At 35.6% G+C, this 27,470-nt stretch overlaps 3 protein-coding genes across 6 annotated transcripts; 2 read left to right on the top strand and 1 right to left on the bottom strand.

The window, feature by feature from the left end:
* The first annotated feature begins 829 nt into the window (after window positions 1-829).
* LOC130823765 (mitochondrial import receptor subunit TOM20-like) lies at window positions 830-13,537 on the top strand. The gene is made up of 6 exons (XM_057688516.1): window positions 830-1,048; window positions 1,132-1,210; window positions 4,241-4,410; window positions 4,502-4,549; window positions 13,031-13,120; window positions 13,193-13,537. Exons 1-6 carry the CDS (start codon window positions 953-955, stop codon window positions 13,319-13,321), a joined length of 612 nt encoding a protein of 203 aa, XP_057544499.1. The 5' UTR covers window positions 830-952; the 3' UTR covers window positions 13,322-13,537.
* A 2,389-nt stretch (window positions 13,538-15,926) lies between these two features.
* Window positions 15,927-23,747, top strand: LOC130824070 (uncharacterized). 4 transcript variants are annotated; one of them, XR_009046667.1, is made up of 10 exons: window positions 15,940-16,272; window positions 18,318-18,433; window positions 19,032-19,085; window positions 19,178-19,202; window positions 19,365-19,487; window positions 20,576-20,742; window positions 20,871-20,940; window positions 21,527-21,625; window positions 22,283-22,422; window positions 23,305-23,445. XR_009046667.1 is itself a non-coding variant. In XM_057688955.1 (10 exons), the coding sequence occupies exons 1-9, from the start codon at window positions 16,054-16,056 to the stop codon at window positions 22,355-22,357; spliced, it is 948 nt and encodes a 315-aa protein (XP_057544938.1). In that variant the 5' UTR covers window positions 15,940-16,053; the 3' UTR covers window positions 22,358-22,389; window positions 23,305-23,445. The 4 variants fall into 4 exon arrangements, 3 of the variants coding, with proteins under 3 accessions (XP_057544937.1, XP_057544936.1, XP_057544938.1); XM_057688955.1 differs by having other exon boundaries at window positions 22,283-22,389; XM_057688954.1 differs by lacking the exon at window positions 23,305-23,445 and having other exon boundaries at window positions 15,927-16,272; window positions 22,283-22,530.
* Window positions 23,748-24,545: 798 nt separating this feature from the next.
* On the bottom strand, window positions 24,546-25,936 carry LOC130823220 (serine/threonine-protein phosphatase 7 long form homolog). Its single transcript, XM_057687849.1, has 5 exons — window positions 25,850-25,936; window positions 25,658-25,773; window positions 25,459-25,517; window positions 25,120-25,367; window positions 24,546-25,038 (listed from the first exon to the last, which is right to left on the bottom strand). The coding sequence occupies exons 1-5, from the start codon at window positions 25,934-25,936 to the stop codon at window positions 24,814-24,816; spliced, it is 735 nt and encodes a 244-aa protein (XP_057543832.1). The 3' UTR covers window positions 24,546-24,813.
* Between the last annotated feature and the right edge of the window lie 1,534 nt (window positions 25,937-27,470).

Here is a 27,470-nt window from a genome sequence, read left to right as displayed (position 1 = left end):
TTCAAAGTAGTTTTCATTGTAGACATTTGTTACACTGAAAGTTGGTTTTTATAATATAAAATATAGGCATGTATCATATAAATTATAGGTATTTATCATATAAATTGTAATTATTTATATTATACATTATATATCATATAAAATATAGGTATTTATCATTTAAAGTGTAGGTATTTATCATACAAATGTAAGTAATTTATCAAGGGTAGGTATATATCATATATTATGTAGGTATATATCATACGAAGTGTAGGTAATTTATCAGACTGATATCAGTTGTTTATATTATACATTGTAGGTCTTAATTATATAAAATGTAGGTCTTTATCATATAAACTATAGGTATTTATTATATAAAATGTAGTTGTTTACAAATACAATATAGGCTTAAATTCAAAGTAGTTTTTATTATAGGTACTGAATGTTGGTATTTATAATATAAAGTGTAGACATTTATCATATAAAATGGTATTTATCATCTAAATTATAGGTATATATCATATAAATTATAGGTATTTATCATATAAATTATAGTTGTTTATATTATACACTGTAAGTCTTTATCATATAAAATGTAGGTATTAATAAATAATATTTTCATATGTTTTTCTCAAATAAAATTTATAAATTTATGAATTTCAAATGACTATGATTTCTAATCTATCTATTGGAAAAACATATTCATATGAAATCTTAATACTTTCGTCTCAATATATATACTATCTAAATATTAATTTTTTACAATTTTTAAAATTCACAATTAAAATTATTTAACTTCTTAAATTTATATTGAAATTTTTGAAAAAGGTAAATGTGAATAACAAATGAAAACAAAGCTGATCCTAAATAAAAAGCTACTCAAAACCCACCAAAAACCCTTCATCAGTTTTTCATTCTTTCTTTCAGGTTTTTGCTGTCGAAACCCTAAAAGAGGAGAGAGAAAGCAGAAAAAATGGAGATGGGAGATGAATTCGATCGTATATTACTCTTCGAACATGCTCGCAAAACTTGTGAAACTAACTACTCTAAAAACCCCCTTGATGCTGAGGTATTATCTATTTTATTTTTTTTTTCAATCCGAAAATAAAACTGAAATTAGTTTGAGATCTCGATTTTTTGGTGTATGTGCAGAATTTGACGAAGTGGGGAGGTGCTTTAATTGAGTTGTCGCAATTTCAGAATCCCGCCGAATCTAAGTCAATGCTTTCAGGTTTTTATTTTTATTTGGGAGAGTTGTCATAAACAACCTAGAAAAATACAATGAAAGGAGAGGTATAAACTCACTCAAGGATCACTAAGTGAAGTTTAAATGAAGTTTTATGATGTATCAATGTGTAGGAATCTAATATGCAAATGTATAATGAATGGCAATGATAAATAAATAATCAAGATAAAGATTTTAAGGTGGTTCCCCAATCTTGGGCTACATCCACCATTAGCTAAGGATTAAAATATATGTGTTTAAAGGATAAATACAAAAACTTGAAGAAATTACAATGAAATATTAGTGTGGAAAGAGAGGAGCTAGTTAGGAATTAAATACACAAGCAAGTAAGGTTGCTCTTAACGTGAGACTTTGGTGCTTTAAACTATGGGTATTTATAGCCAAAACATGGGACTTAGTACCACTCAATTTAAGGCTGCATGTAGGGAGTAAAACAGCGGCAACAGATGCAGGCAAAAGGGGACAAATGCTGCCAGCTGCAGCTTGCTCGACTGAGGCTGGTCAAGTGGCTTGGTCGAGCACTTAGGGCAGCAGGTTCTGCAGCATATTTTTCCTCTTTCATGCTTACCCACGGTCTCCAATGCTTCTTACCTTAATCCTTAGGGCTGATATCTTGCATTCTTAGCCTTCACATGTCAAAGATACACTACCCATAGTATCATGTACTATTGATTCCCATAGAAAACCAACTTAAATGATTAATTTTCTTAATCATGTTGTTGATTACTTGGTGAACATAAGTCACCCCTAATCATAACATACAACTTATGTCAAAAACTATATGGAACATTATTTTTTCAAAATTACCTACATTTATTTTTTTTTTTCAAAGGCTACCTTTAACAATTCCCATCAATTTTTAATCTAATTCCATTTTCATTCACTGACTTGGTGATGAACTCTAATTTTCTATTGAAGCAGGTTCCTACATTTAAAAAATCATGGTCCTTCCCCATAAAATCCTATGTGTTCAAGCTTTGAAAATCACGATACTTCTTCATCTATAATGTAAAATTGTTCATCTACTTACCGCAATTGTAGTGGCATGAATCGAATTTTAGAAACAAAGAACAAACCTAATGAAGAAATCACAAAATTGATGGTGCTCCTTTGAAATTCAGTAACTGTTGGAGCACAAGAACAGTGGTGAAAAACTCCATGAGATCCTAAATCTTAATTCTATTTTAATGTTAGGTTAAAGGATTTAGGGTAAAGTTTTATGAATTAAATGTTGTAGGTAGTTTTTTTAAAAAAAATGTTCCAGGTAGTTTTTGACAAAAGTTAGCTTTTTTACAGTTGTTTTCGACAATTTTCCCATTTTATTTTTTATTTAAATCATTCTTTTTGAATTTACTTATTTTGTTGGTTTGATTTGTAAGTGAAATGAGAGCTAGATTAGAATCTAATGAACAAAACTCAAACTCTAATATCACCCAGAACAAAGGTATGACTCTTCCAATGAAACAACAACGCATGTAGGAGTAAAATGCAATAAAGAACAAAAAAATACAAATTTCACCTAATATAGCCTCCGTCCTCGAAGGTGTGAAGTATCTTGATTATACTACAACAGTTGAGTTTCCGAAACTCTTACAATGATGTATTACAATTGAGAATAAAGAGAAGATTAAGGCTATGTGTTTAGGTATTAGACGTTATTTTTGTAAATGATTACAATGAGCATATTATCTCTTTATATATAGAGACTAAGTACACAAATAAGTTCGATATGAAGAGCCACTAATTATTAAGACACTATTGTTGAAGACCAAGAAACATTCAAAACATAATCCAAATCTACATTGACAGAACTACTCGTTCGAGCCAGTGCTCGTTCGAGTGGCTCATAGTTTCAGCTATTGTGCTTCTGGTTAGGTGCTCGTTCGAGTAGCTTCCACGTTCGTTCAAGCACCAAGTTCCCGCACTCTCTAGACCATTCTGAAGTGTTGCCTCATTCAAGGCAATATGCTTCCTTTAGATGCCTTGTTTGAGCATCTCGTGTAGAATCAAGCTCTTGGAATTCCAAGCTTCCTCATTAAGTTCATTCATCATATACTTTATTATCACCATTACAACATATGTTTAAGTCACTCCTTTAATTTACTCATTAATTTACTCATAACATCATGCATTAACACACACACACTTAAACACACTTTAACTGCACCCTTAATGCACATTCTTAATTTACATTTTAATGCACACCTTAATGGTGGACTCAAGTCACAATGACTCTAATAGTAAGATAATATCCTATAAAAAAAATTCATTGCTTTTAGAATGAAGTGATCTTTTTCCTTGTTTTAGTGATTATTTGGGACTGAATGAAGATTCCAAATTTTCATTTTGTGTATGATTATTATGGGTTAACTACAGATGCTTTTTTGTGATCGTTATGGGCTTAAAGGATGCAATGTTGTAATGTATTTGTTGCAATATTTACTCTATCTAAATTTGACACAAGAATAGAGTTGATTAAGTTTTCGTTGTCGAAAAAGATATAAAGGTTATTGAATAGATAAAGATGGATGAGATGAAGAGATAGAATCAGGAATGAGTTTCTAGTTCAAATTAGAAAAAGAATGATAGCACAAAAGAAAATGATGAGATATAAAAGTTACTGAATGGAAAATATATGGATGAGATGAAGAGATAGAATCATAGAATGAGTTTGTAGTTCAAATTAGAAGACGGACAATAGCCAAAATAGGAAATGATGTGGGAAAGTAAAAGAGGCAGATATAAATAGAAAATGTTTGGATTTTAAAGGAAATGATTTGATTGATGAAGTTTGTAGGGTTTCAATTAATAACAAAGCTAAGTTTTTTATTTTGATTTTGGGTGTAATGAAGATGTTGTGTCTTCTATGTTCGTGAAAGCTTTCGTCAATTAATTCAAACGTAGTACTTTTCTTCATTAAGAAATATTTTTTTCGCCATGTTTGATAGATGAGCTTTTCTAAGGGTCTTAATTAAAAAAATACTAATTTTCATTGTTGATTTTGTATGGATGCAGATGCTGTGCTGAAGTTGAAGGAAGCTTTGGAGATTAATCCCAAACGACATGACGCAATGTGGTGTTTGGGAAATGCTTATACCACTACTGCTTTTATGACTCCTGACATGGAACAGGCTAAACCTTACTTTGACAAGGCGGCTGATTACTTTCAACAAGCAGTCGAGGAGGTTGTTATATTAACCAACAACTTTTCGATGATTTGTCTCTCTTTTGGTATTTAAGAATTTCGTTGTGACTTCTATTCCTCTCTTTTTGTAGGAACCCTCTAATGATTTGTATAGGAAGTCCTTGGAAGTTTCTTCAAAGGTTTGTAAATATTTCCTGCTTAATTGGAGCATTCTTTTGTATTGCGTTCCATTTTAATTGTCCATGTATTGCTTTGTGGTAACTGGTAAGAGATGACTTTGGTTGCTTATTTATTAGGCTATACATGAAAGTAATAAACACTATATTTGCTTCATACTTATTGTATCTTTTGTGTAAGGGGGAAAAGTCTTTGGTTCATTATTTAGTTTTCTTAATCTTTTCATTGAAATAGAAGTTTTGTGACTGTAAAATGTGGAAGAGGCTTTATTATACACTTTTCACTTTGTTGTTTTATCATCTTCCAAACTAAACTGGTTGGTTCACATAATATAAATCTGAAAATTTCTTAACAAAGATAAATTTTGAATTTTTTGAGATATATCATATGTTTACTATTTGAGCAAATTCCAAATAAGCATAGGAATTTTTTTAGTCTCAGTTGATGTAAGTGAAATCCTTGTCGTCAACTATATATTATCTCCACACTCCCAAAGTTTCCAACGTAGTTTTGATGGGATATTTCATCTTCTGCAGCTCATACTTTCAAATCACTTCTCTCATAATCACTTTCTTTTTCTTGACAACTTTGTGTGATAGTATGATATTTGATGTCACAAGCTTGTAGCAGAACTAATTTTTGATGCTTTGTAAACTATGGATTCTACTGAACATAGAATCATTTATTTCATTATTTCGCATGTAAGTCATGAATTCATGATGAAGCCTGCTTCCTTTTGGAGAATGCCTTTTTTCTAAGGGAGAATTTATTCTGCACTTCTTAGGCCCTTACTAAGTGTGGAGTATTTATGCTTTTAACACAATATTCGTTTAAAATCTTATGTATAGTTGTCAAAGAAGCCTCAATGTGTTACCAGCTTATTGTATATTTCATAGAGGGGAAGAAAGCTCTGGGAGCGTGTTACCACAATAATCTTTTTCTATATAGGGTCTGGCTGAAACTAGAATTGCCTCTTTATATTTGTTCATATAAGGGGGCCTTAAGGCTCTGTAGATGAGGCCTGTAATATGCAGTGAGTTGTTGGTTAGGAAGACTGTACAGTTGAAGTGATATATGGTGGCATCTTTTCGTTCAAGTTTCTAATAACTTGCTATGGAAAGGGCAGTTTCTCATGCATGTCTTGCACTCTCTCATCAGCATCACTCGTAATAGGTATCTGTATTGTTGAATTTTGGTATTTTATAGCAGTATATACTCATATTGAGTTTCCCATTATAGTTGTAATGTAATTTGACTTTGGATCTCAATGTTGATTTGTCTTTGTTTTTGTCAAGGCACATGTTGAAGTCATTCTATCATTAATTTGTTTCTATTGAAAGTATGGGGTTACTGACTTAGGGGGTGTTTGTTTTATAAAGTTTTAGAGTTGGGAAACGGTATTACTTAGTTCATTCCTTACTAGATGCTTGATTAGCCAAATTGATAACTATTACCGTTACCAACAGGTAATTGAATCCTTTGTTTTGTTTCCACTCATAATGCACCGGTGACTATTAATTTCATGTTCCTCAACATAACGACACCCAGATCCACCATCACTAATATCCTATGCTCAACCCAAATGCTAGTCAAATTGATTGCAAACATAAAACTAATATTCCCTCTTTGTTGCAAATTTGAAGAAAATTGCTTATAAAATGGAGATTGGTTTATATACACAAGTGAAGCTTGTCAAATTTGCATTGTATGTTTGTAATTCATAGCCTACAGGTCGTCTCTCCTATTCACCTCTATCTCCCTCTCTCATGTTTGGGCAAAATTTATAGGCTCAAATTGATTTTTTGTTTTCCTTTCTTTTCAAATATTATACTCCCCCAAACAACTCATAATAATAACACTTAATATTACCATTACCGTGCTTTGCCTTTCCACAAGGAAAAGAGCTGGATCACCTACCAAAGGAGGCGCACAAGGAATTAAAGGCCATAGCAGCAAATGATGACGTGGCAGATACACTACAAATAGTCAGTATTCTGTTATAACAGAAAATGGAATAATCTAGGGGGAAAGAAGCTGCTAGATTGTATGAGGTGGCAAGTACAATTTAGTATTTTACATAGTTGAGCTATTTAGTAGTAAGGCATGCAAATTCAATTGTAAGAAATACCCTTGTGGTAGGAGTCACTGTTGCTCGAAAACAGCTCATTATAAACCTTTCTTTATCTTTCTTTTTCTGAATAGCCAACAACCCTCATCTTCTACTTTCTTAATCTGTATTAAATTATCCAGGCCATAGCATTTCTAGTATCAAAGGAGTTCATCCACCATGGGAGACCCAACCAATACCCAGAGAATCGAAGCTTTAGAGGAGGAAATAGCTCGAATTCCAACCCATCTTAATGATGAACTCCTTAAAATCAGATCTGAAATTTTCCTTAATACCCAAAAAAAATGAAAATCTTACATTCCAACTATCCTTAATTAACCAAACCTTTCAATTCTTCTATGAAAAAATCATCAGCGGACAATCAACCCAAACCAAAAACCACACCGAACCCAATAGCCAAACCTCAGCCCAAAATAACCCTAACCCGAACAATCTAACCCTAGTAACCATACTAGTAACCTACGCGATACAAACCATTACCACACATGCACCGACAGAGAAAGGGAGTTGGAAAGCCAAAAAAATTAAGGCAGTTGTTGTGAGTTTAGAAGGAAGAGCCCTCAACTGGTTCCAATTAGAAAATCAACAATTACCTATCGTTAGGTGGGAGGAGCTGAAGAGATTTTTGCTTCGAAATTCCGGTCAACCAATGATGGGATCCTCCAGGAACAGTGGTTGAGCGTTGTTCAAACCGGAACCGTGGCTGAGTACGAAGATGAGTTTATAGGGAAGGCCAATCCATTGGGAAAAGTGGACGGCCCAATGATGCTGGGATCCTTTTTAAAAGGGTTGAAGGAGGATGTTAGAAGGGAATTGTAGGTACTTCCATCACACTGCAAGAGGCCATAATGTATGCTGAGAGGATTGACCAAAAACTCCACCCTGAATACTTCACCCCAAATTACCATCCTAACCCCAAAAAAACCATGTATTCACCCATGACTCGCTCTTATAATCCCCGACCTAGAAATCAGAACCAAATCCCTCATCACCCACATTATTCCAATCACAACCCAAATAGAGTTCCCTTCAATCCAAAACCCAACAACCAATTTCACCACAAAAATCAAGTACCCTTGACCAACCGGGAACTGCTCAAGAAAAGAACAAAGGGGTTGTGTTACACTTGCAACGAGAAGTGGTCCCCAAATCATCTATGCAAAAACCGGGATTATAGTGTTATATGGTGAGGAATCGGATTCGGAGGAAGCCATGGTCATCGGGCCGGAGGTTGAGGAGGCGGCACAGGAGCCAAATACAATGGTTGACATATCCCTAAGCTCGGTGGTCGGGCTGACTAACCCCAAAACTATGAAGTTAAGGGGGAATATCAAGGGAGAGGATGTGATCATCATGGTAGATTCAGGAGCAACCAATAACTTTATATCCCTGAGAACTGTTCAACAACTATCAATACCTTACTCAACCCATCTGAAGTTTGGAGTTACCTTGGGTAATGGTGAGAGAATTCAAGGGGAAGGGGAGTGCAAAAGATTGTTGATAGAGGTGCAGGGGATTACACTGTGCGAGGACTTTTTGATTCTTGAGCTGGGAAATTCGGATATCATATTGGGATTACAATGGCTTGAAAAATTAGGAGAAACCAGCACCAACTGGAAGAGACAAATCATGCGATTTATTTGGGAAGGAGAATGGGTAGAGCTTAAGGGAGATCCTTCATTGGGTGTAACACAAATATCATTGAAGGCTATGGAGAGAATCCTAAGGAAGGAGAAACAGGGGTATTAATTGAGCTTAATGAGGTGCAAATGGAATAGAAGAACACTCAACCTACACCTGCCATTTTTTTACAACCCATTTTACATAGATTCCAAAACCTTTTTTCAGAACCTACTGACCTTCCTCTCCCACGCACAAAAGACCATGCCATTGTCCTTAAAGAAGGTACTAATCCCGTTAGTGTCAATCCTTTTCAATACCCCCAAATCCAAAAAGATGAAATCGAAAGAATGGTAACTGACATGTTAAAAGCCCAAATAATTCGACCCGCAACCAGCCCTTTCTCAAGCCCAGTCATCTTAGTCAAAAAGAAAGATGGCTCATGGCGATTTTACGTGGACTATCGAGCCTTGAACAAAGTAACCGTACCCGACAAATACATTATCCCTAACATCGATGAGCTGTTGGATGAGCTACATGGGGCTCAGATTTTCTCAAAATTGGATTTGCGATCTGGATACCACCAGATTCGAATGAAGGAGTAGGATATTTCTAAAACAACATTTCGAACTCATGAAGGCCACTACGAATTCTTAGTGATGCCTTTCGGTCTCACTAATGCGCCGACGACCTTTCAAGCTCTTATGAATGAAGAATTCCGTCCCTACTTGCGTCAATTTGTTTTAGTTTTCTTTGACGTTATTTTGGTGTATAGCAAAAACTGAGCATTTGACCGTCGTCTTGGCAACCTTACAATCCCATTGCTTGTACGTGAATAAGAAGTGTGAATTTGGTGTGGCAACAGTAGCCTATTTGGGCCATATCATCTTGGGCCAAGGAGTTGCAATGGACTTTGATAAAGTAACTACTATGTTATCCTGGCCAAAACCTAAGACCCTCAAGGAACTCCGGGGTATTTGGGTCTCACTGGATTTTACCGCAAGTTTATTCAGGATTATGCCGTGATCGCCAAGCCCTTAACCAAGCAGCTCAAAAAAGATGCCTTCCATTGGAATGAGGACGCCACAGCAGCCTTCAATGCTCTTAAAATTTCCATGACCACCGTTCCAGTATTAAGTCTTCCGGATTTCTCAAAATCCTTCCTCATTGAAACCGATGCATCAAATTGTGGTCTCGGGGTAGTTTTGGTACATGAAAAGCATCCAATAGCATTTTTCAACAAGGTTCTTGGGAAGAGAGCTAATATGAAGTCCATCTATGAGAAATGATGGCCATAGTGTTCGGTATCCTTAAATGGTGACATTACCTTCTTGGGCGAAAATTCATGGTCAAGACAAACCAAAGCAGTTTGAAGTTCTTGCTGAAGCAAAGGGAAGTGGGAATTGACTAACAGGAGTGGCTCACAAAGATCATGGGATTCGATTTTGAAATTCACTATAATCCAAGAGCGTCAAATCAGGTGGCGGATGCTCTATCTCGTAAGGAGCAACCTAAGGTGACACTTGGAGCACTTTGTAGTTTCACTACAATTGATTGGAGTGAAATGGACAAGGAAGTAGAGCAAGATGCTATGTTAAATGCCATAAAACAGAAGCTGTTAGCTAGCTCTGAGGTGATGCACGGGTTTGCTTTGATTGGTAGGCAGCTATTCTACAAGGGAAGATATGTTCTTCCTGAGAAGGCAACCTTCATCAACATTATTCTACAACAGTACCACGATTCGCCCACTGGTGGTCATTCGGGAGAACATAGGACATATGGTCGAATTGCAGAGGAATGGTTTTGGGAAGGAATGAAGAAACAAATTGTAGAATATGTGAAGAAGTGTGAAGTTTGTCAAAGGCAAAACACCTCAACCTTGTCCCCTACCGGTCTCCTACAACCACTACCCATACCGAATCAAGTTTGGGAGCAAATTTCCATGGATTTTGTGGAAGGGTTGCCAAAGTCCGGAGGTAAAGATAAATTGGTAGTCGTTGATAGACTTACCAAATACGCACATTTCATTCCTCTAAAACACCCTTTTACTGCCACCATAGTAGCTGATGAGTTTGCAAAGGAGGTTGTGAGGTTACATGGGTTTCCAAAGTCAAATCATTTCTGATCGGGACAAGGTATTCATGAGTCATTTTTTGCGTGAGCTATTCAGACTTCATAGCACAGCTCTTAAGAGAAGTACGGCATACCAGCCACAGACAGATTGGCAAACAGAGGTAGTAAGCAAGGCTCTCGAGACCTACTTGCAATGTTTTATCAATGGGCAACCTAAGACATGGCTCTCTTGGCTACATTGGGCTGAATATAGCTATAACACGGCTCCCCACTCTTCAACCAAGATGTCACCATTTCAAGCTCTATATGGGAGGACACCTCCAATTTTAAAACGAGTGGGACACGAGGACACATTTATGGGAAGTCTGGAAAATATGTTGCAAGAAAGGGATGCTCAACTGGATGAATTAAAGTTTCAATTGCTTAGAGCACAGCAGATTATGAAATTCAATGAAGATAAGCACAGGCGTGATGTACATTTTCAGATTGGAGACATGGTGTTTTAAAAATTACAACCTTATATGCAAAAATCTCTAGCTCAAAAACATAATGAAAAGCTAGCTCCTAGATACTACAGCCCGTACAAAGTCTTGAATAAGATAGGAGCAGCTGCCTATGAAATGGCACTCCCTAGCTACAGCAAAATACATCCCGTTTTTCATGTTTCCCAGTTGAAGGTGGCAAGAGGAGAGTATGTCCCTACTGCAGTACCGGCTCAGCTTTCGGGTTCATTGGAGATGAAGGCTACACCTGCCGCAATACTAGATTGTCGCTATGATAAAGCAGGAACATTAGAGGTCTTGATGAAAGGGGAAGCATTGCCAGATACAGAATCCACTTGGGAATCAGCTCCATTAATCCATCAGCAATTTCCTGACTTTGGGGTATTGCTATGCCTTTCCACAAGGAAAAGAGCTGGATCACCTATCAAAGGAGGCGCACAAGGAATTAAAGGCCATAACAGCAAATGATGATGTGGCTAATACTCTACAAATAGTCAATATTTTGTTATATCAAACGACCCCTTAGTGTAAATTTTTTCATATTTCTTCACATCATAATTAATAGTTGAGTGGTTGTAGTACTTGTAAATCCTTTATTAAGCTAGGCGTTGCTCTAACTCTCTTAAACCTACTAAAGTTTTAAATGTGCTCTCTATCATTGATTATAAAGGCACAAGTTTTGTATTGTTCATGGAGTTTATTTTAAAGAGCCTTTGCATAGTGTAAAATGTGATATGTCGCGATCGTGGTCCCCGAACAATGACGTAGTGATGCAGTTATCATAATGCCGAAGTGTCGGTCGAATCATAAAATATCCCTTGATATAAGCTTTACAAAGCAGGAATATTAGTTCGTTTGTTTTGAAAACCTTTACAAAGTGACCGATACGATGCAACCTTGTTTTTACACAATGGGCATTGTGGTACCCTAAGTTGTTGTATTTGCTTTTTTTTCTATTTGTCCTCGCGAAAAGGATCAACAACACAATTGTATTTCTCCGAATTATACGTGGACAGATGTAGAAAGGAAAGGGACCATAAGGCCTTTTAGTTATATTGTATTGGGCCTCCATGAATTCACTGTAACCCCTTCCCCGTAAACAGGCATTTTGGGATCTATTAGTTGAATTTATGTTGCTTTTCTTTGTTCCTATTCTTTTTAGGGAAATTTCACGTGGTGACCTAAAGTTTTTGGCTTTTCCACAAATGTTTTTTAATTCCACGTTGTGACTTTAAGCTTTTAACTTTTCCACGTGGTAGACAAAATGTTAGTTTTTAGTTAAATTAAGTATTTATTTCGACTGGATTTCGAAATATGTGGTTAATTAGGGTGATCACGACGTTTGTCTTTTTGAAAAAAAATGTCATTTACGTTGGGTAAAAATAGCATAAAGTTAACAAAAAAACTTCCCTTTTGTCTACCACTTGGAAAAGTTGGAATGTCAAGGTCACCATGAGGATTAAAAAAAAACGTTTGTCTACCACTTGGAAAAGCCAAAACTTCAGGGTTAGCACATGAAATTTCCCTTCTTTTATTTTTTGGTCCTCCCTTGTATTTGTTCAAATCTGAACTATGGAACACTTTTCTCAGTAAACATACACACATTTTGTGATTTACCAATGTGCACTTGGCTTGGAAACCTTGTATAGATCTCTTGTGATTTCTAATGGTAGGTTGTTATCCCGTTTCAGCCTGAACTTGCTATTTAGTCATGTTTTAATAGCTAATTTGGAACAGCATTTGTCTATCTGAGTGAAGGCTCCATGTCCATAACCATTCACCTGTTGCTCGTACCTCATTCTACCTTTCTTGCTGCTCAGTTGATTTTGTCCTGTGATCAAATTTCTAGCAGCCATTTCTGTTTCAAAACAAAAACGTAGAAATCATCTTGCTTTGTTCTTTATTTATCATTTGTGAATGATGTAATCATTCGTCTTCTCCTAGTACATCTTATTTTAACAATGCTGTCTATTCAGATATTAAAAAATGGTTCTGCAATTTGAGTAACACTCCTGTATAAAGATCTAGTTGGTGATACATTTTCGTTGCACTCCTTTGTGGATCTGTATTACATTGATTTCATTAACCATGTGATTTTTTTCCCCAACTGATTAAGGTTATTTTGTGCTACATATTGATGAACTGCCACATACTTTCAGGCTCCGGATCTACATGCTGAGATCCACAAGCAACAAGCCTTTGGCCAACAAGTTTTGGGGGGTGCTGGAGCTTCTTCTAGTTCCACTCAGGTAACAGTTTGTTTTCTTGTACTTGTATTATGTTGTTTGATCTTGTGTTAAATGAAATCAGTCTCTTTTCAGACGGCCTCCAAAAAGAAGAAATCCAATGATTTTACATACGACGTGCTCGGATGGGTTATTCTTGCAGCGGGTCTTGTGGTATGGTTAGGATTTGCGAAAAACCAAGCTCCCCCTCAGCCACCAAGATAAATCAATTTTGCATGTTAAATGGCTCCCAGTTTTCTGGGGTGTTCAGTTTTATTAAATTCTAGCTTAGTTATAGAAGTATATGTTGATTGCTTATGAATTAGCATGTCAACAACTTTTTTCTAGGTTCGGGTTTGTCTTCAATTGCATACTGGCTATACAGATTATTCTGATCTAAGCATTGTTTCAGTATACAAAATAAATATTCTATTTCATCCTCCTTTTTTGTGTGTTCATGTTCATTTTCTTCAAGAGGTGGAGGTTGATCCTTCCAGGCATGGTTTTTTTTAATTATGTCATTGAAAATAAGATTTGTTATAAGGGTGTTCACCTTTTAAAATCTTTTTGAGAAGTGTATCAAGTTCAAAGGGATAAAAGAATTTTATGTTGTACGAGATTTGAGAGCGGTTTTTTTTTTAAGAATGTAGTTCAAGTGTAAGACCAATCTGGTTGATTCGCTGCAGGGGCAGAGTAAAAATTGACAAATTTATTGAAGGCCTTTACAATTTTCTAATAATTTTATATATTTTAACATTTAATATATACTAGTTAATATAATATTGAATCTTTTTTTTTATTTTGGGGGGCCATTTATGGTTCCATAGAATTTGTAGTGACCAAATTATTTGCAAAGTCTAAGATATGCTACTGTTTAATATAGGGTCCTCTACACTATTCCAAGCCTGGACGCCAATTTTTACTAAAAACGATTATTTTAAGTTACAAAGCTAATGTACTTACTCCTATTATGTTAGCTTCAAGACAAAACATAAATACCTTAAATAATGAAAATATTATCTATAATAATCTAAATTTTTTCTTATTTTTCTAGAATAATTTTATCTATTGATTAATTATAAATAATTTCAACTTTTAAATCAATTAACCAAAAATATTGTTGCTTAATTTTTAATTTGTAATTGTAGATTAACTCTTTTGAAAAATAAAAGAAAAATACAAATAAATAATAAAATACTAAAAAGTTAAAAGTAAAATTAAAAAACAATTAAAAGAAAAATCAACTCTCACCCTCCCTTTTTCATTGAAGCTGCTGGCCCTCCATTACTATCATTTACCCCTCCCTCCCTATCGCCACACCACCCTCCACAATCCACACCCCTATCGCCCGAACCCGACCATTTCCTAACCCATTACCTAACCCGGACTCATGCCCTAATTCTTTACCCGAACCCAAACCATTTCTCCTCTTCTAAAACTTAGAACAAAATCACCATTATCATCAATACAAATTCATCAATTAACTAATAAATCAAGTAAAATCGTACACTAACATTGTTATTTGTAGTAGTGATAGTAGTAGTTGCAATAAAGCTTAGTGTATTTTTAGATTTAAAATCACCAAAACAGAGCATTTATTGGTGCAGTAGAAGAATAAAGGAGGAAAAAACTGGGACATAAATGGAGTTTCTTCAACATTATCATATGATGACAATAATAGCTTAGAAAAACTCCTTCCAATGAGATTAATATGTCCCTTAAAACTTCAATCCGCCCTTTTCAGCCATTATTAATGGCTTTAGTAGGTACTATTTTATATTATGAAAAGTTTTGATCTGCATTAAAAAAACTGGGAGTGTAGATGGTGAAACTAAGACAAAAAATATGAGAAAGGTTGAGGTGGTGGCACTAAGTTTTAAGGGGTAGACAATGGTGGTTGTTTGGGGGAGTGAAAGGGTGGCTGTGGTGAATAAGTGGTAGTGTTGAAGGAGAAACTTTCATTATCAGTTTTACTTTTTCTATTTGCTGACAAAACTACTCAGCTTCCTCTCTCAAACTCCATTTATGATTTTCAATCTCTATCTTCTTCTCTAACTTCATTATTGTTTATTTTCTGTTTATCTTCTTCAACATTTGCAAAACTATTAAAGTTATGTATTTATACTTCATCATTTTCGTTTTTAAAGCTTTTATTTTCATTTTTTTTTGGGTTAATTGTGTTTTATATTAGTTAGATTTACAATTTTTTCATTTTTTAAAAATTAAGCTTTATCAATGGTGTAAATATTGATGTTGAAGAAGGCACCAATGTTTACTGTTTAGGGAAAATTAATAAAAACAATTATGATTGTAACATAATATATTTGTAATTATAACATAATATATCTGAAGTTATAACATAATATAGTTGGGGTTATAACAAAATATATAACTGCGGTTATAATGTAATAGATTTGGGTTTATAACAGTTTATGTTTGTGATATAATACTACAAAATTGATATTATAATAATACAAGCAAATATATCATGTTATAAAACCTCAAATATATTAAGTTTTAATTCCAAATATATTGAGTTATAACCCCAAATATATTATGTTATAACCACAAATATATTCTGTTATAACCCTAAATATATTATATTATAACCCTAAATATATTATATTATAACCCTAAATATATTATTTTAACCCCAAATCATAAATATTAGCCATAATTATCATCTTTCAAATCACTGTTTTTCACTATTGATGAACCTTAATTTTTTTAAAAAATAAAAAAATTTAAATTATTACTAAATGATGTTTTAAAATTTATTTTTGAATCTTTATTGCTATTGGGGTGGGGTATATTCCACAAATAAAGGATATTTTTAGCAGTTTTCAACATAACTCTAGGACAATCTTCCCGGGAAAGCGCTCTGACGACGACCTACCATATCTTACACTCCCTTCTTCTCTATTCCTGTGGCAAAACAAGCTCCAACAAGTTCATCAATGGCGTCAATTGCCATGAAATTCGGTGGAAACTTATCTAGAGATCACAGTGCTACTACTATTGATACTCTTCCTCTCTCATTTCGTCGTTCTCTTTCTCCTTTTCGCTGGATAAATTTCTCCTTCCGGAAACTTGAACCTAAACCTTGCTGCTTTGCTGTTAGAGCTGTTAAGCGAAGTCCAAAGCGTCTCAAATACGCCACTCCTCGATTCTCTAAGGTCGTCATTCGTTTCTGAATTTGGATTTATTTTTTGTTTTTGATTATAATATGGAAGTGCTACAATTTTTATGTTCGTGAAATTGGATATTCATGAGGTTAAAATTTTTGGTTTGTAGGGGTAGTATTGTATCAATACGTAGGTTGTAATTGCGAGATTTCTGGAAATGTCTATGTATTTTATGTGTTCGAATAGGTTTTAAGTTATAATTAGAAGAAAAATGATTGAAATTCGAATTCTAGAATGGATTGTTTGTGACAAATGAACTTTATATTGTGATGTTCAAGTTGTTGGAATAGAATTTGCCAACTGAGTGTTGTTCCGAAATTCTGGAAAGGAGGATATGTCACCGACCGTAGGTTTTTAGTTAGCCGGCCTTATTTTGGAAAACAGGTACACACTTTAGAAGCAAAGAAGATACAATTTCAAAATCTTATGACAATGGGAGGAACTCAAATGATTTAGTGTGCACACTATTTTTAATTCATCGATGTAAGTAATCCATTGACTTAATATGCGCACTATCTTTAATTCATTGATGTAAGTAATCAATTGGAGTAGGAACACCATTCTTTTCTAACATATCATACCATTTTTATCAAACCTTCGACTCTAATACTATGTTAAATTGGACTAGACTTATTGTAAATATCCGTGTATAATCGGGAAACCAGATGGTGTATACACTGCATAAGCCAAGGATATTACCATCACAAAATCATATGGAAATAGAAGGAAAAGCTTAAATAACTTATAAATATTTCTCACCATCTTTAACTCATCGACGTGAGACAAACCATCCCAACAAATCAAAGGTAAGAACAATGGTTAGAATTTGTCAAACTTTTGTTGAGAAATGGTATTGGGATGTTAACACTCGGCGTTAAGATGTTTTGACACCTTGAAGTTATGTGGAAATGTTGTACAATAGCATCAATGCTTATATTTAGTTGTAAAATTTGAAATTAGGAAATGTGAATGAATTTTTTGTATATAGAAACAAGTGATTGTGAGAAAGAAATTGCATAAAACTTGAGTTCTTACTTTTTAGAAATTAATTGTTTTGACCAATGATAAGAACTTATCATTTTTATCAATAATTTCTTCGAATTATAAATAGTAATTTCAAAAAAATATTAATTTTGATGGTATGAATTTAGCTAAGGATTAGTACCAGAAATAGGAAGTACGGATTGTAGATGCAAGATAATCCAATAGGCTTGAAAACCCGTCAATTGGCAATGAAAGCTTGGAGAAGTTGAAATTGTCCAGATGAGCCAAAGTAAAAATTGGCTAGGTTGCCAAGTTCAAGGGACAATTTGAGCATGGAAGATGGGTTAATTTTGACGAGGAAAGAGACCCAAATGATATAGTGTATTGCATAGAATAGATTGATGTAAAGAAGCGGGCTAAATGCATAGGGGAAGGCTACTCGAATAAGCACACTAGGTGCTTGAACGAGTAGCAAGATGCAGTCTCTATCAGTGAATTCAGAGCATTCTTTCCTCGAATGAGTAAGGGGTGCACTCTTTCAAGTAAAATATGTAAGATCCTTTTGGTGATTTTATGTTGTACTTCTTTGACCCTTTTAGTCTATAAAGAGAAACTTTTGGGATTGAATAAGAACATGGGGAAGTAAGGAATACACATTGTAATTGGGATTGTTGAATCCTCCAAAGAGTGCAAGAGTTTTTGTAGCGAGGAGACTTTATGGGAGTGCAATCTAGCTTGAGCTTGAGTGTAAGTGGCTTAATGTATTTGTTAATGTTATGAATCTAACAAATGCAGAAGCTAAGCGTTAAGTAATATCATTGATTGGGAACGAGTAATCTAAAGTACCATTAAACACTTGTCTTGCTTATTTTTCATTTTGTTCATGCTTTGTGTGTTGTGTGTTTTGTTATTTCTTCCTCTTCCCATCTCCCTTCTATGATTGTGTGCCCATACTCACAACACGGATCGATAATACTGAACAAGTTTCGTGGACTACAGCAGTATTGAGTCTTAAGAACACTAAATTGTAATTCTATATTGCTTGTTATCAGGAGGGAGGCCTGCTTTATGTGGAGGTTGATCCTTCAGGAATAGACAGTTGGAAGCTAGAACCTGTTATTAAGCAATTGAAGGAAGGAGCAGTTGGTGTCATTCCCACTGACACAGTGTATGATGGTCTCATTGTAACTTGTGCTTTTAGGATGATAGCTTGCTAAAACTGTGCTTCTGCTTAAAAAAATTAGAGTAGTTTTTGCATAGATGAGGATGGTCCGATATATTCTTAGCAACATCTTGTTATGTGGTTTCTAAACTGCATTTCGTATGTGTTGCTTGAGTAGAATTATTCTCAAAATAGTACTTATTGGAGGAGTTGCTCTCTTTGTTTGCTCGCGATTATATTAGAAAATGATATTAGATTTATCACATGTCTTTGCATTAGAATGACAACAACACTCCACTTTCAAGTCCTTGGCTAAGGGCCGGTAATAAAACATGGCTGGCAATTTTGCACATATGATTATACTATTTAATTTTAGTGTTATCTTGCTTTCTTCTTATTTATTGATTGTTCATATTCTATCTTTGGTTGTACATTTGCTTTAGGGTAGAGTGCATGTAATTGTCTTCCACCCTCTCTTAATGAAAGAAGAGGATTAAGAAGCAAACATTTCCGATAAATTATAACATAATTGTGGCCTGTATGCTTGATGACACATACAAATTTGTCTTGTTGTCGTATATGATCATGTTTTCTAACATTCCAGGTATGCAATTGTCTGCGATATGAATAGTCACTCTGCCCTTGAACGGCTTAGGAGGTATGCTGTTGTATTCTCTAATCTTCTATGTTTGAAATTGAAGATCCTTAACATTTGGCTCTTTTGTTGACTTTATTTTGTTTTCTTTGTAGGATTAAGAATATTGAAACTACCAAGGTAAGAATGTCTAATTAACAAACATGATGGTTTGTCAACAAATCTTAACAATCTTCTACCAATGTTTGGCTAAATTGCAACTAAGCTGAATTTTGGCCTTATAAAACTAGGATTGAACTTATTAATTATCCTTTTTTATGTTTATTAATGCCATTTGTGCAGCCACTTAGCATCTTGTGTCGCTCATTCCATGATATTGATGTGTATACAATGGGCTTCCCTCGTGGTGATAGCTTAGGTCATCCAAACATATTTCGAGCTGTGAAGCAATGCCTGCCTGGACCTGTAAGAATGATTTGATCTTCTACTTTTTTTTTTTTTTTTTTTTGCCAATCTTAGTTTTAAAAAGCGCACCTCGAACGCACCTAGACCTACGGACCTCGCATAGAGTCTTTAGAAAAATCGCTTTTATTATATGGGTTTAGCGATATACATAAGGTGCACATTTTATCCGCCTTTTGTGCGCCTAGTGCTTTACGCTTCTGGCTTATGGGAGGAAATATTTTTGTAGTAGTTTGTCAACAATAATTAGACCAAAAAAATCATCCTTTTTGAAGGGAGGAGAAAAATGAAGAAAAATATGCTCTTGTTTTTAGATCTTTGATGCAATTATAAGATGAATATCATTTTATTTTAACTATCAAATATGCTCTAGAATTGTTTTGTAAGCTTTTTAAGCAAATAGGTGCGTCTTGCCTATGAAAAGCTTGCTCTTTCACCTTGTGCCTTGTGCCTTGTGCATAGGCTCTAGTACCTTTTGCGTCTCGATGCGCCTTGCGCCTTTTAAAACTAAGATCCCAGGTATCCATTATTCCTTGCCCACTTGTTTTCTTCAAAAAGATAGAATCCAGAATAGCGCTCCTAGGGATCTGCCTAAAGGTTGAATGACTCATAATCAATTGATTTCTGTCATGAATTGATTGCTTTGGAACATAGAGGGGAAGGTTACCAAAATGCCTACACCCTAGCCCAACTATGGATATTATATAGTGGATTCTTGCGTGCCTTTATTTTTTGTACTACAATGTTTGTGGGGCATGCACGTTGAACATTTTTAGTGATCATATTTATTTGAAGTATATTCTTGTCTATTCATATTTACACTTGAGCTATGGTCAGTGCCATAAAGAGCTTTATGAAGCTTCAAAGTAGATGAAAATTAAAAATATAACTAAAAATCAAGTTCAAGTGTTACCATAGTAGGATATTGCATGTTCTAGTGCTATTAAACCTGGATTTCTGTGCTGCATGACATAAGAAAAAGAACATATTAGCATCTAAACTGTGTATGTTTGGTGTCTTTGGTTGTTCTCATTTCTCATATTTTTCTTCAATATGTTTTATGCTTGTCACTTCTGTGTTTTCTTTGGCAGTACACTTTCATCTTAACTTCAAGCAAAAATCTACCAAAACAATGTACCAATTATGCACCGGGTAATGCAAAATATGCACCAATGAAGAGCATAGGTGTTCGTATGCCAGATGATCCTGTAACCAAGGCAATCCTTGAGAATTTGGATTCACCTTTAATATCCACCAGGTTTGTTCGGATGTATTACAGTTCCTTTAGAATTATGAGCGATGAACTTCGGCATTGATTTATACATATTACTCAGAGTCAAAGTTGAGTGTTGCACATTTTGATCTATGTTCTTATTCTATGTGCAGTGTCAAGGCCCCAAAAGAAAATGAGTGGATTTTGGATCCTGTTGTGATCGCCGATGTGTATGGAAAAGAGGTATGATTTCTTATATATGATTTATATCCCCGGCCTCTCAAATACATTTGTCATTTCTGTCCATCCCAGTGAAGTTGCTCTATTTTCTTTTTGGGACATATACCTATACGCTTATTTTTATCCACAAACTCAATCTCTCTTTTTATCTCATCTCACGCTATTTTTTGACTTATTGTTCCACCAACCCACCAAAACTTTATATTGTAGAAGTTTGCATTTGTAGCAAACTCTACACGGAAGAGTATTACTCGATCCCTCCATCCCCTTGAGTTTGCTACATTTTTCTTTTTAACCTTTGCAGTTGATTTGCTATATTTTTTTCATAAGAATGGTTTCTACCACTTTTTAAAAATTTTCATTCAACATTTCTTCTCTCTTTTAGTATTATCAATGCAATTCAATTTTCTGTATTATCCTTCCAAGTTCCAACAATAACACTAGTCCTTAATCTTTTTAATTTCTTAGTTGTAAGGGAGACAGATGAGTATCTATATTGAGGCTGTTGTCTAAAGGTGTAGAATTATCTTTGTTCCTGATGTGGTTATATGTTAAACATGATACTATCACCTGTTTGTGCTTTATATAGGGCCTTGATTTTATTGTTGATGCTGGTCTGAGAATAGCTGAGCCGTCTACTGTGGTTGACATGACTAGTAGTCCTCCAAAAATCATTCGTTTGGGGAAGGTATGCACAATTTGTCATGAAAGTGTTGATCATATTAGTTGACTTTCAAAACCTTTACATCAATTATTTGTATTTAAGAATCAAACATTGCAATTTACTTATGTTTATTCTGTAGCTTGAATGCATTTACGATCCTCATTATATATGGTTACAAGCTTACAACTACATGAATATTCCTAAACCAGTAAACCTGTAATAAACTCTATTCTTTTGCTACTTTTCTAATATTTATGGTAGTGGGACGTTAATCATTCTGTATATGAAAAGGTCAAGTACAGTATTTCTGACGAACTATGTGGATATAAAAGATCTTGATAGTCGATAATTAGGTCTTGTTTCAGTTGGAGAAGAAGTACCACTTTAGAGGACACGTCTTGGGTTCTATTCTCACTTAGCCCACCCCTTCTCTCATCCTACCCTGTAATTTAAAAAAATAATCTTGAAAGTCGGTATTTATGATTTTTTTCAACTTGATATCTATGAAGAATTTAAGATTGCTCTTTGTTCTTGGTTATGAAGATCTACCATGATAGTCCTAGATTTTATAGTCCTACCCAGTAACCAGTGTTGTTAAGGCAAGGATGAAACTGAAAAGGGTTAGTTATGCTTCTTCGAGTTCTAAACTTCAACAACATTTTCATCGTTTATGAATCACAGGGACCACCACAACCATGGATGGTATCTGAAGACGAGGAAGTGCGTGGAGGCACTCTTATGTCTGCTGCAGCTTGAAGCATCTGGACACTTTCACATTTACAACCAGTGTACAGATTCAACTAATAAATTAAGGCTCTTTTGTATGTAAATAACATAATAACCATTGTGAATTTGTGATTATAGTTTTAATAGTAAGCATGGGCAGATGCCATAGCTAAGTGCTTTCTTATACATGCATATTTCTGTCATTTTTGTATTGTGAGCAACTGAACTTTCCCTTGATGTAGTTTTTTAGTAATTTGGTTGCTCGGTCATGTTTAAGGTTTGGTTATGTCCAGCGTGTCGAGTAAAGCTAAAGATTTGACTTAAGTTGCGGGTCCTGAACTCCTATCATCTCTGGTTAGTCTTGTACTTGCTCAAGAATAAGTAGGGGTCAAGTTTGATTTCAGGTGATCAAGTCGATGCAATTTGGATTTGGGTATGAGATGGTTCAAATTTAGGTTAATTTGGGTTTGGGTTGGTCATGTTTTGATTTGGATTTTTTGTCAAGATCAAAAAAAGTTCACAAATTTTTAGAGAAAGATTGAAAAAAATAAGATAAATAAACAATTTAATTCCAAATGTAAGATTGGGGAAAACTTATGTCCCAAAATAAGCTTCCGTACGTCTAAGCCTAGCCTCGGGTAAGTCGCTGTTAGTAACAGCGAATTAAGGAAAAATAAATAAATAAATAAAATAACAGCGACTTTTAACTTTTTATTTTTTTTTTTTAAATTTAAAAACTAAACTAGCCGTTGTTAATTAGAAAAATAGCCGTTAGAATGTGAAAATAGCCGTTGTAATGTTGTTGTATAAATAGGTCCATCATTTCTTATACTTCATTTTATCCATTCTACATCATTCTTATTCTTTTCCATCAATTGTTAAAGTTAACATAAGGTATTCTGTTAGTTTTATTATTGTAAATGTAAACATTATTTTTGAAAGTTCACTAACGTTAATATATTATATGTATTATGTAGATGTCAAAGGAGCATTGTATTGAAGAGCTTTGTGATTGTGGTTATGAAGTTGAGATTAATACTGATTGGAGCGACTTCGATCCAGGGCGTGAATTTGTTGCTTGCCCTTTCTACTTGGCTGACGGTTTAGGATGCACATACTTTCGCTGGATTGCTCCGGAGGGTACAAAATGGCAGAGAGACTTAATAATACGGCTTGAGAAGGAAAAACAAGAGCTTAAAGATGAGGTATTTAATCTAAAGAATTATGAGAAAATTATGAGAAAGTTAACTAAGCCTTCTTAGTTACGGACGCTAGTTTAACTTAATGCATGAAGTATGTAATTGGATTTGGATTTGTTGAACTTGCTTGAAATTGTGTTGAATGTTGAATAGCAACATCCTTATTTGAATATGATTGTATGTTTGTTTTTGATTAAATTTATGCTGCATTGTTCGCGGAATGATTCATCGCCCAAAAGTTTAAGTAGTTAACATCAATTCACTCATAATAAACGTGTGATACTACGGTAAAAATATATACATGTACATATATGTTACAATTTACACACAAAAGACCAACAGTTACAAATGAGTATGCACAAATGTTCAATGATTACAAAACTATTGTAATGCTAATCCTCCTCCTGTACCCTGTCTAATTGTGACGGTTTACGACGCCTCCTACGATAGTAAGATGCAGTCGCATGACGCTCGGGTAGGGGAGGGGATTGATAGTGTGATGATGTGGCACCCTGTGAGGACCCGACACCGTAGTCCGGACACGTTAAGTCAACCTCCTCAAGATGAACGTCGGGTTGATGAGCAGATGACTCGTACGCGTACGTAGTGGTGTGGGGCGCAGTTACTTCCGGAATGAAGTGTTGAAACTGCGTGCCTAGGAGTATGCCTTGGGCAATCTCCCGTACGGGCTCCTCTTGGGAGGAGCCGATGACTGATGCAATGCCTTGTGCCTGCAGTAAGACTTAATTATTAATGAAATGTTTAAAGTGTAAGTTGTGTGGATAATAATTAAAGTTGAAAAATATTTACAAAGTGTGTCATCGTCGGTGCTGCGGGATTGTACTGGGATGACGCCAAGATACCTCGTGGTGTCATCCATCGGCGAGTAATGGAGAGGAACCACGGCATGTAATCCGCCGTAGTAGGTGCGCCTGCAGCCTCGATCGGCGCACCTTGGGCAAGCAGATCTAGCATGTGCTCCCAACGAGCGACATGCCGCCAGTTGACCACTAGCCAGTTCTTGGGATCCCGACCCTTGCGAGAGTGGTGGAGCTCCGCTTCTGTGTCGCATGGAGGCGGGATGCCCTGTACCATCCCAAATTGGCGCAGTACGCGCTCAGGGAGATGCACTTCGACCATGTCGAAGCAGATCAGAGGTACAGATGCTCTCCATGCCCCTGACAATATGCCCGAGTGCTGAGGCAATGCAGCGTATGCCTCAGCGGGGTAAGGGTCCCATAGAAACTAAACGTGAAAATTCGATTAATAAATTACTCAATTTGATACTTATAAAACAAGTTGTGGTGAAGTTGTTACCTGGTCAGCACGTAATAGATCGAGCTGATCGCGGTAGAACCCCACGCCCGATCCAGTGTGGGTCCTTGTTCGTCTTTCAAAGGACCACCGCGATCCATATGGCACATGCGGGGGAGGAAGCAGTGGTGGCGCAAATGCACCACGACCCACACTCCTCATCGGTTGACCAATGAGAACATGCTCCCATGCCCAAAGCTAAGAATTACCATTATGAGTAAGTAAAAGAGGTACAACAATATTATTACCTGTAGAATAATCATTATAACTTATTATTACCTGTAGAATAATCAGGGGACCAGCGATCTCCTTCACGTTCTTCTGTGAAGCTTCACAAAGTCTCCTGTACAGATACGCTAGGGCTGCCGAACCCCAGCTGTACCCGGAGATGACCTCCCATGGCGCATCAAGCAACGTCAAGTACAATAGTTGTACTCGGTTGCCAGTCTTGTCGGAGAACAAGACAGCACCAATCAGATAAAGGAGATAAGCCCTAGCGTATCTCTCAACGGTGGCGTCATCAGCACCTTCAGGGAGTTGCGAGAAGTTTTGTGCAAGCCATGTTACGCGCAGGCTACTCCCTTTGGTTACCTCAGCCGGAGGTCGCACTCCTAATACTCTTTGGACTTTGTCTTGCCAGCTTTCGAACTGGCGTGCATCGATGCACATGGCATGTCCTTCGATGGGAAGCCGTGTAAGCACAGCTACGTCAAGTAACGTGACGGTAGCCTCACCTATAGTTAGGTGGAAGGTATGAGTCTCCTGGCGCCACCGCTCGACTAAAGCCGTGAGTAGCGCCCGATCGACTCTCCCGTACGCGATCAGGTGGAAGTCATGCAATCTCGCAAGCTGAAGGTACGGGACGATCCGTGCGTCAATCGCCCATGGAGCTGAATCGGGATGCCTGGTGTATATGGTTTCCGTATCGGACACCTAAATCAAAATATTACGTTAGCTTCAATTTAAAGTATTATGAAGTAATAATTTCAAAAGGGGTAAGCTCAATGACCTTTACATCCCATAGCACACTGCTCCTGTGACTCGCCTGCATCGTAAGGACACTAGGGTCCAGAGGGCCTGGAGCTGCTGGATCCATCTCTCCTGCAATTAAATAATAAGTAAGTTAAAAGTAACATCATTTGAGACTTGAAATTGAACTTGATTGGGTTCATTACAAGGATAAGAGGAAGATGGAATAAAGGGATTTTCGGTTTCTTGGGTGGGGAAGGGCGTATGAGAAAGGGCAGAAGAAGTTATATTCATAAATGCATTTTTTTCCACTACGTTCACATCTTCGTTCCCTAGGGGTACCTCTTCTATATATAACTCTAAAGAAGGACTAGGGGTAGACCTTGAATACTCCCACATTGCATCTATAGCCTCCTCATCCTCAACCGGAAAAGCTAACAAATCTCCACTCAGATTGTATTTAAAACTTAAATTAACAGTACTTCTTGTAGTGTCAATGCCAATCCTAGAGAATATAAAATGTTTAAATTCATTCAAATCCATGTATGAGTTGCATGCAAACAGTTTACGTTTTCCCCCAACATACTTAACATTATTACTAGTTTTGATCGAATTGAACCATTCCAAAAGCATACAACGGTGACACGAAATGAAGCCATTTCTACAACAACACATAAAAAATCAACATCACCATCAAGTTCATAAATATATGACCACTATACATTTTACATTCAACTAATAATTCTGGAACAAACTTTTAAAAGTGAGGATCAATGTAAATAACAACTACATTTGACATAATCGTACAGCTCAAGTTTAAATGCCCACTACACATGACATACACTTTAAAATCACCACCAAATGAAAAAATTTATAATAAAAACGAACCTCAATTAGCTGTAGATCAAGAAGAATTACGTAATTGGAAGCTTGTCAACCTACATTAATGTGAAAATTGATTAAAACACAACAAACCCTAATTTTTCGAATATTGAAAAAAAAACCAAAAAAAATTACCTTAGGTCGATCTAGGAAGACTACAGCACTAATTACTGGTACAAACTTGAAACTTGATGACTTTAGTTGAACGAATGAAGATCCATACAAGGTTGGAATGAAGAAGGAGAAAGTAGAGAGATTGCGGGTGAAAAACAAAATCGCGAAATGAAGTGAGGAAGAAGAAGGTTTCTGGAAAATTATAAACCTAAAAGTCGCTGTTACTAACAGCGACTTTCAACTTTTTATTATTATTTTTTTTTTCCCTTAATTCGCTGTTACTAACAGCGACTTACCCGAGGCTAGGCTTGGACGTACGGAAGCTTATTTTGGGACATAAGTTTTAACCAATCTTACATTTGGAATTAAAATGTTTATTTATCTTATTTTTTTCAATCTTTCATTTTTAGATGAGACAGTTTTTACAAAAGACCTTTCAATATATGGGCCGGCCCATATTTCAAATTTTAAAAAAAAATTTTAAAAAAATGAAAACTGACTCTAACGTGCGGTTTCTTAATCACTTCCCAATAACTTTTCAACTTTCATTCTCCATTTTTCAATCTCTTGCCCGACAAATTACTAAATTTTCCGAAACATTATCTCCTTTTCTGAATTTTGGTCTTATAAGCTTTCCATTTTCATGCTTCAGTTTCTCTTTCTTA

The sequence above is a fragment of the Amaranthus tricolor genome, chromosome 9 (assembly GCF_026212465.1).
Source record: "Amaranthus tricolor cultivar Red isolate AtriRed21 chromosome 9, ASM2621246v1, whole genome shotgun sequence".
Taxonomy (NCBI): Eukaryota; Viridiplantae; Streptophyta; class Magnoliopsida; order Caryophyllales; family Amaranthaceae; genus Amaranthus; species Amaranthus tricolor.
The sequence above is the reverse complement of the archived record's forward strand: the minus strand, read 5'-3'. Positions and strand labels throughout refer to the sequence as shown.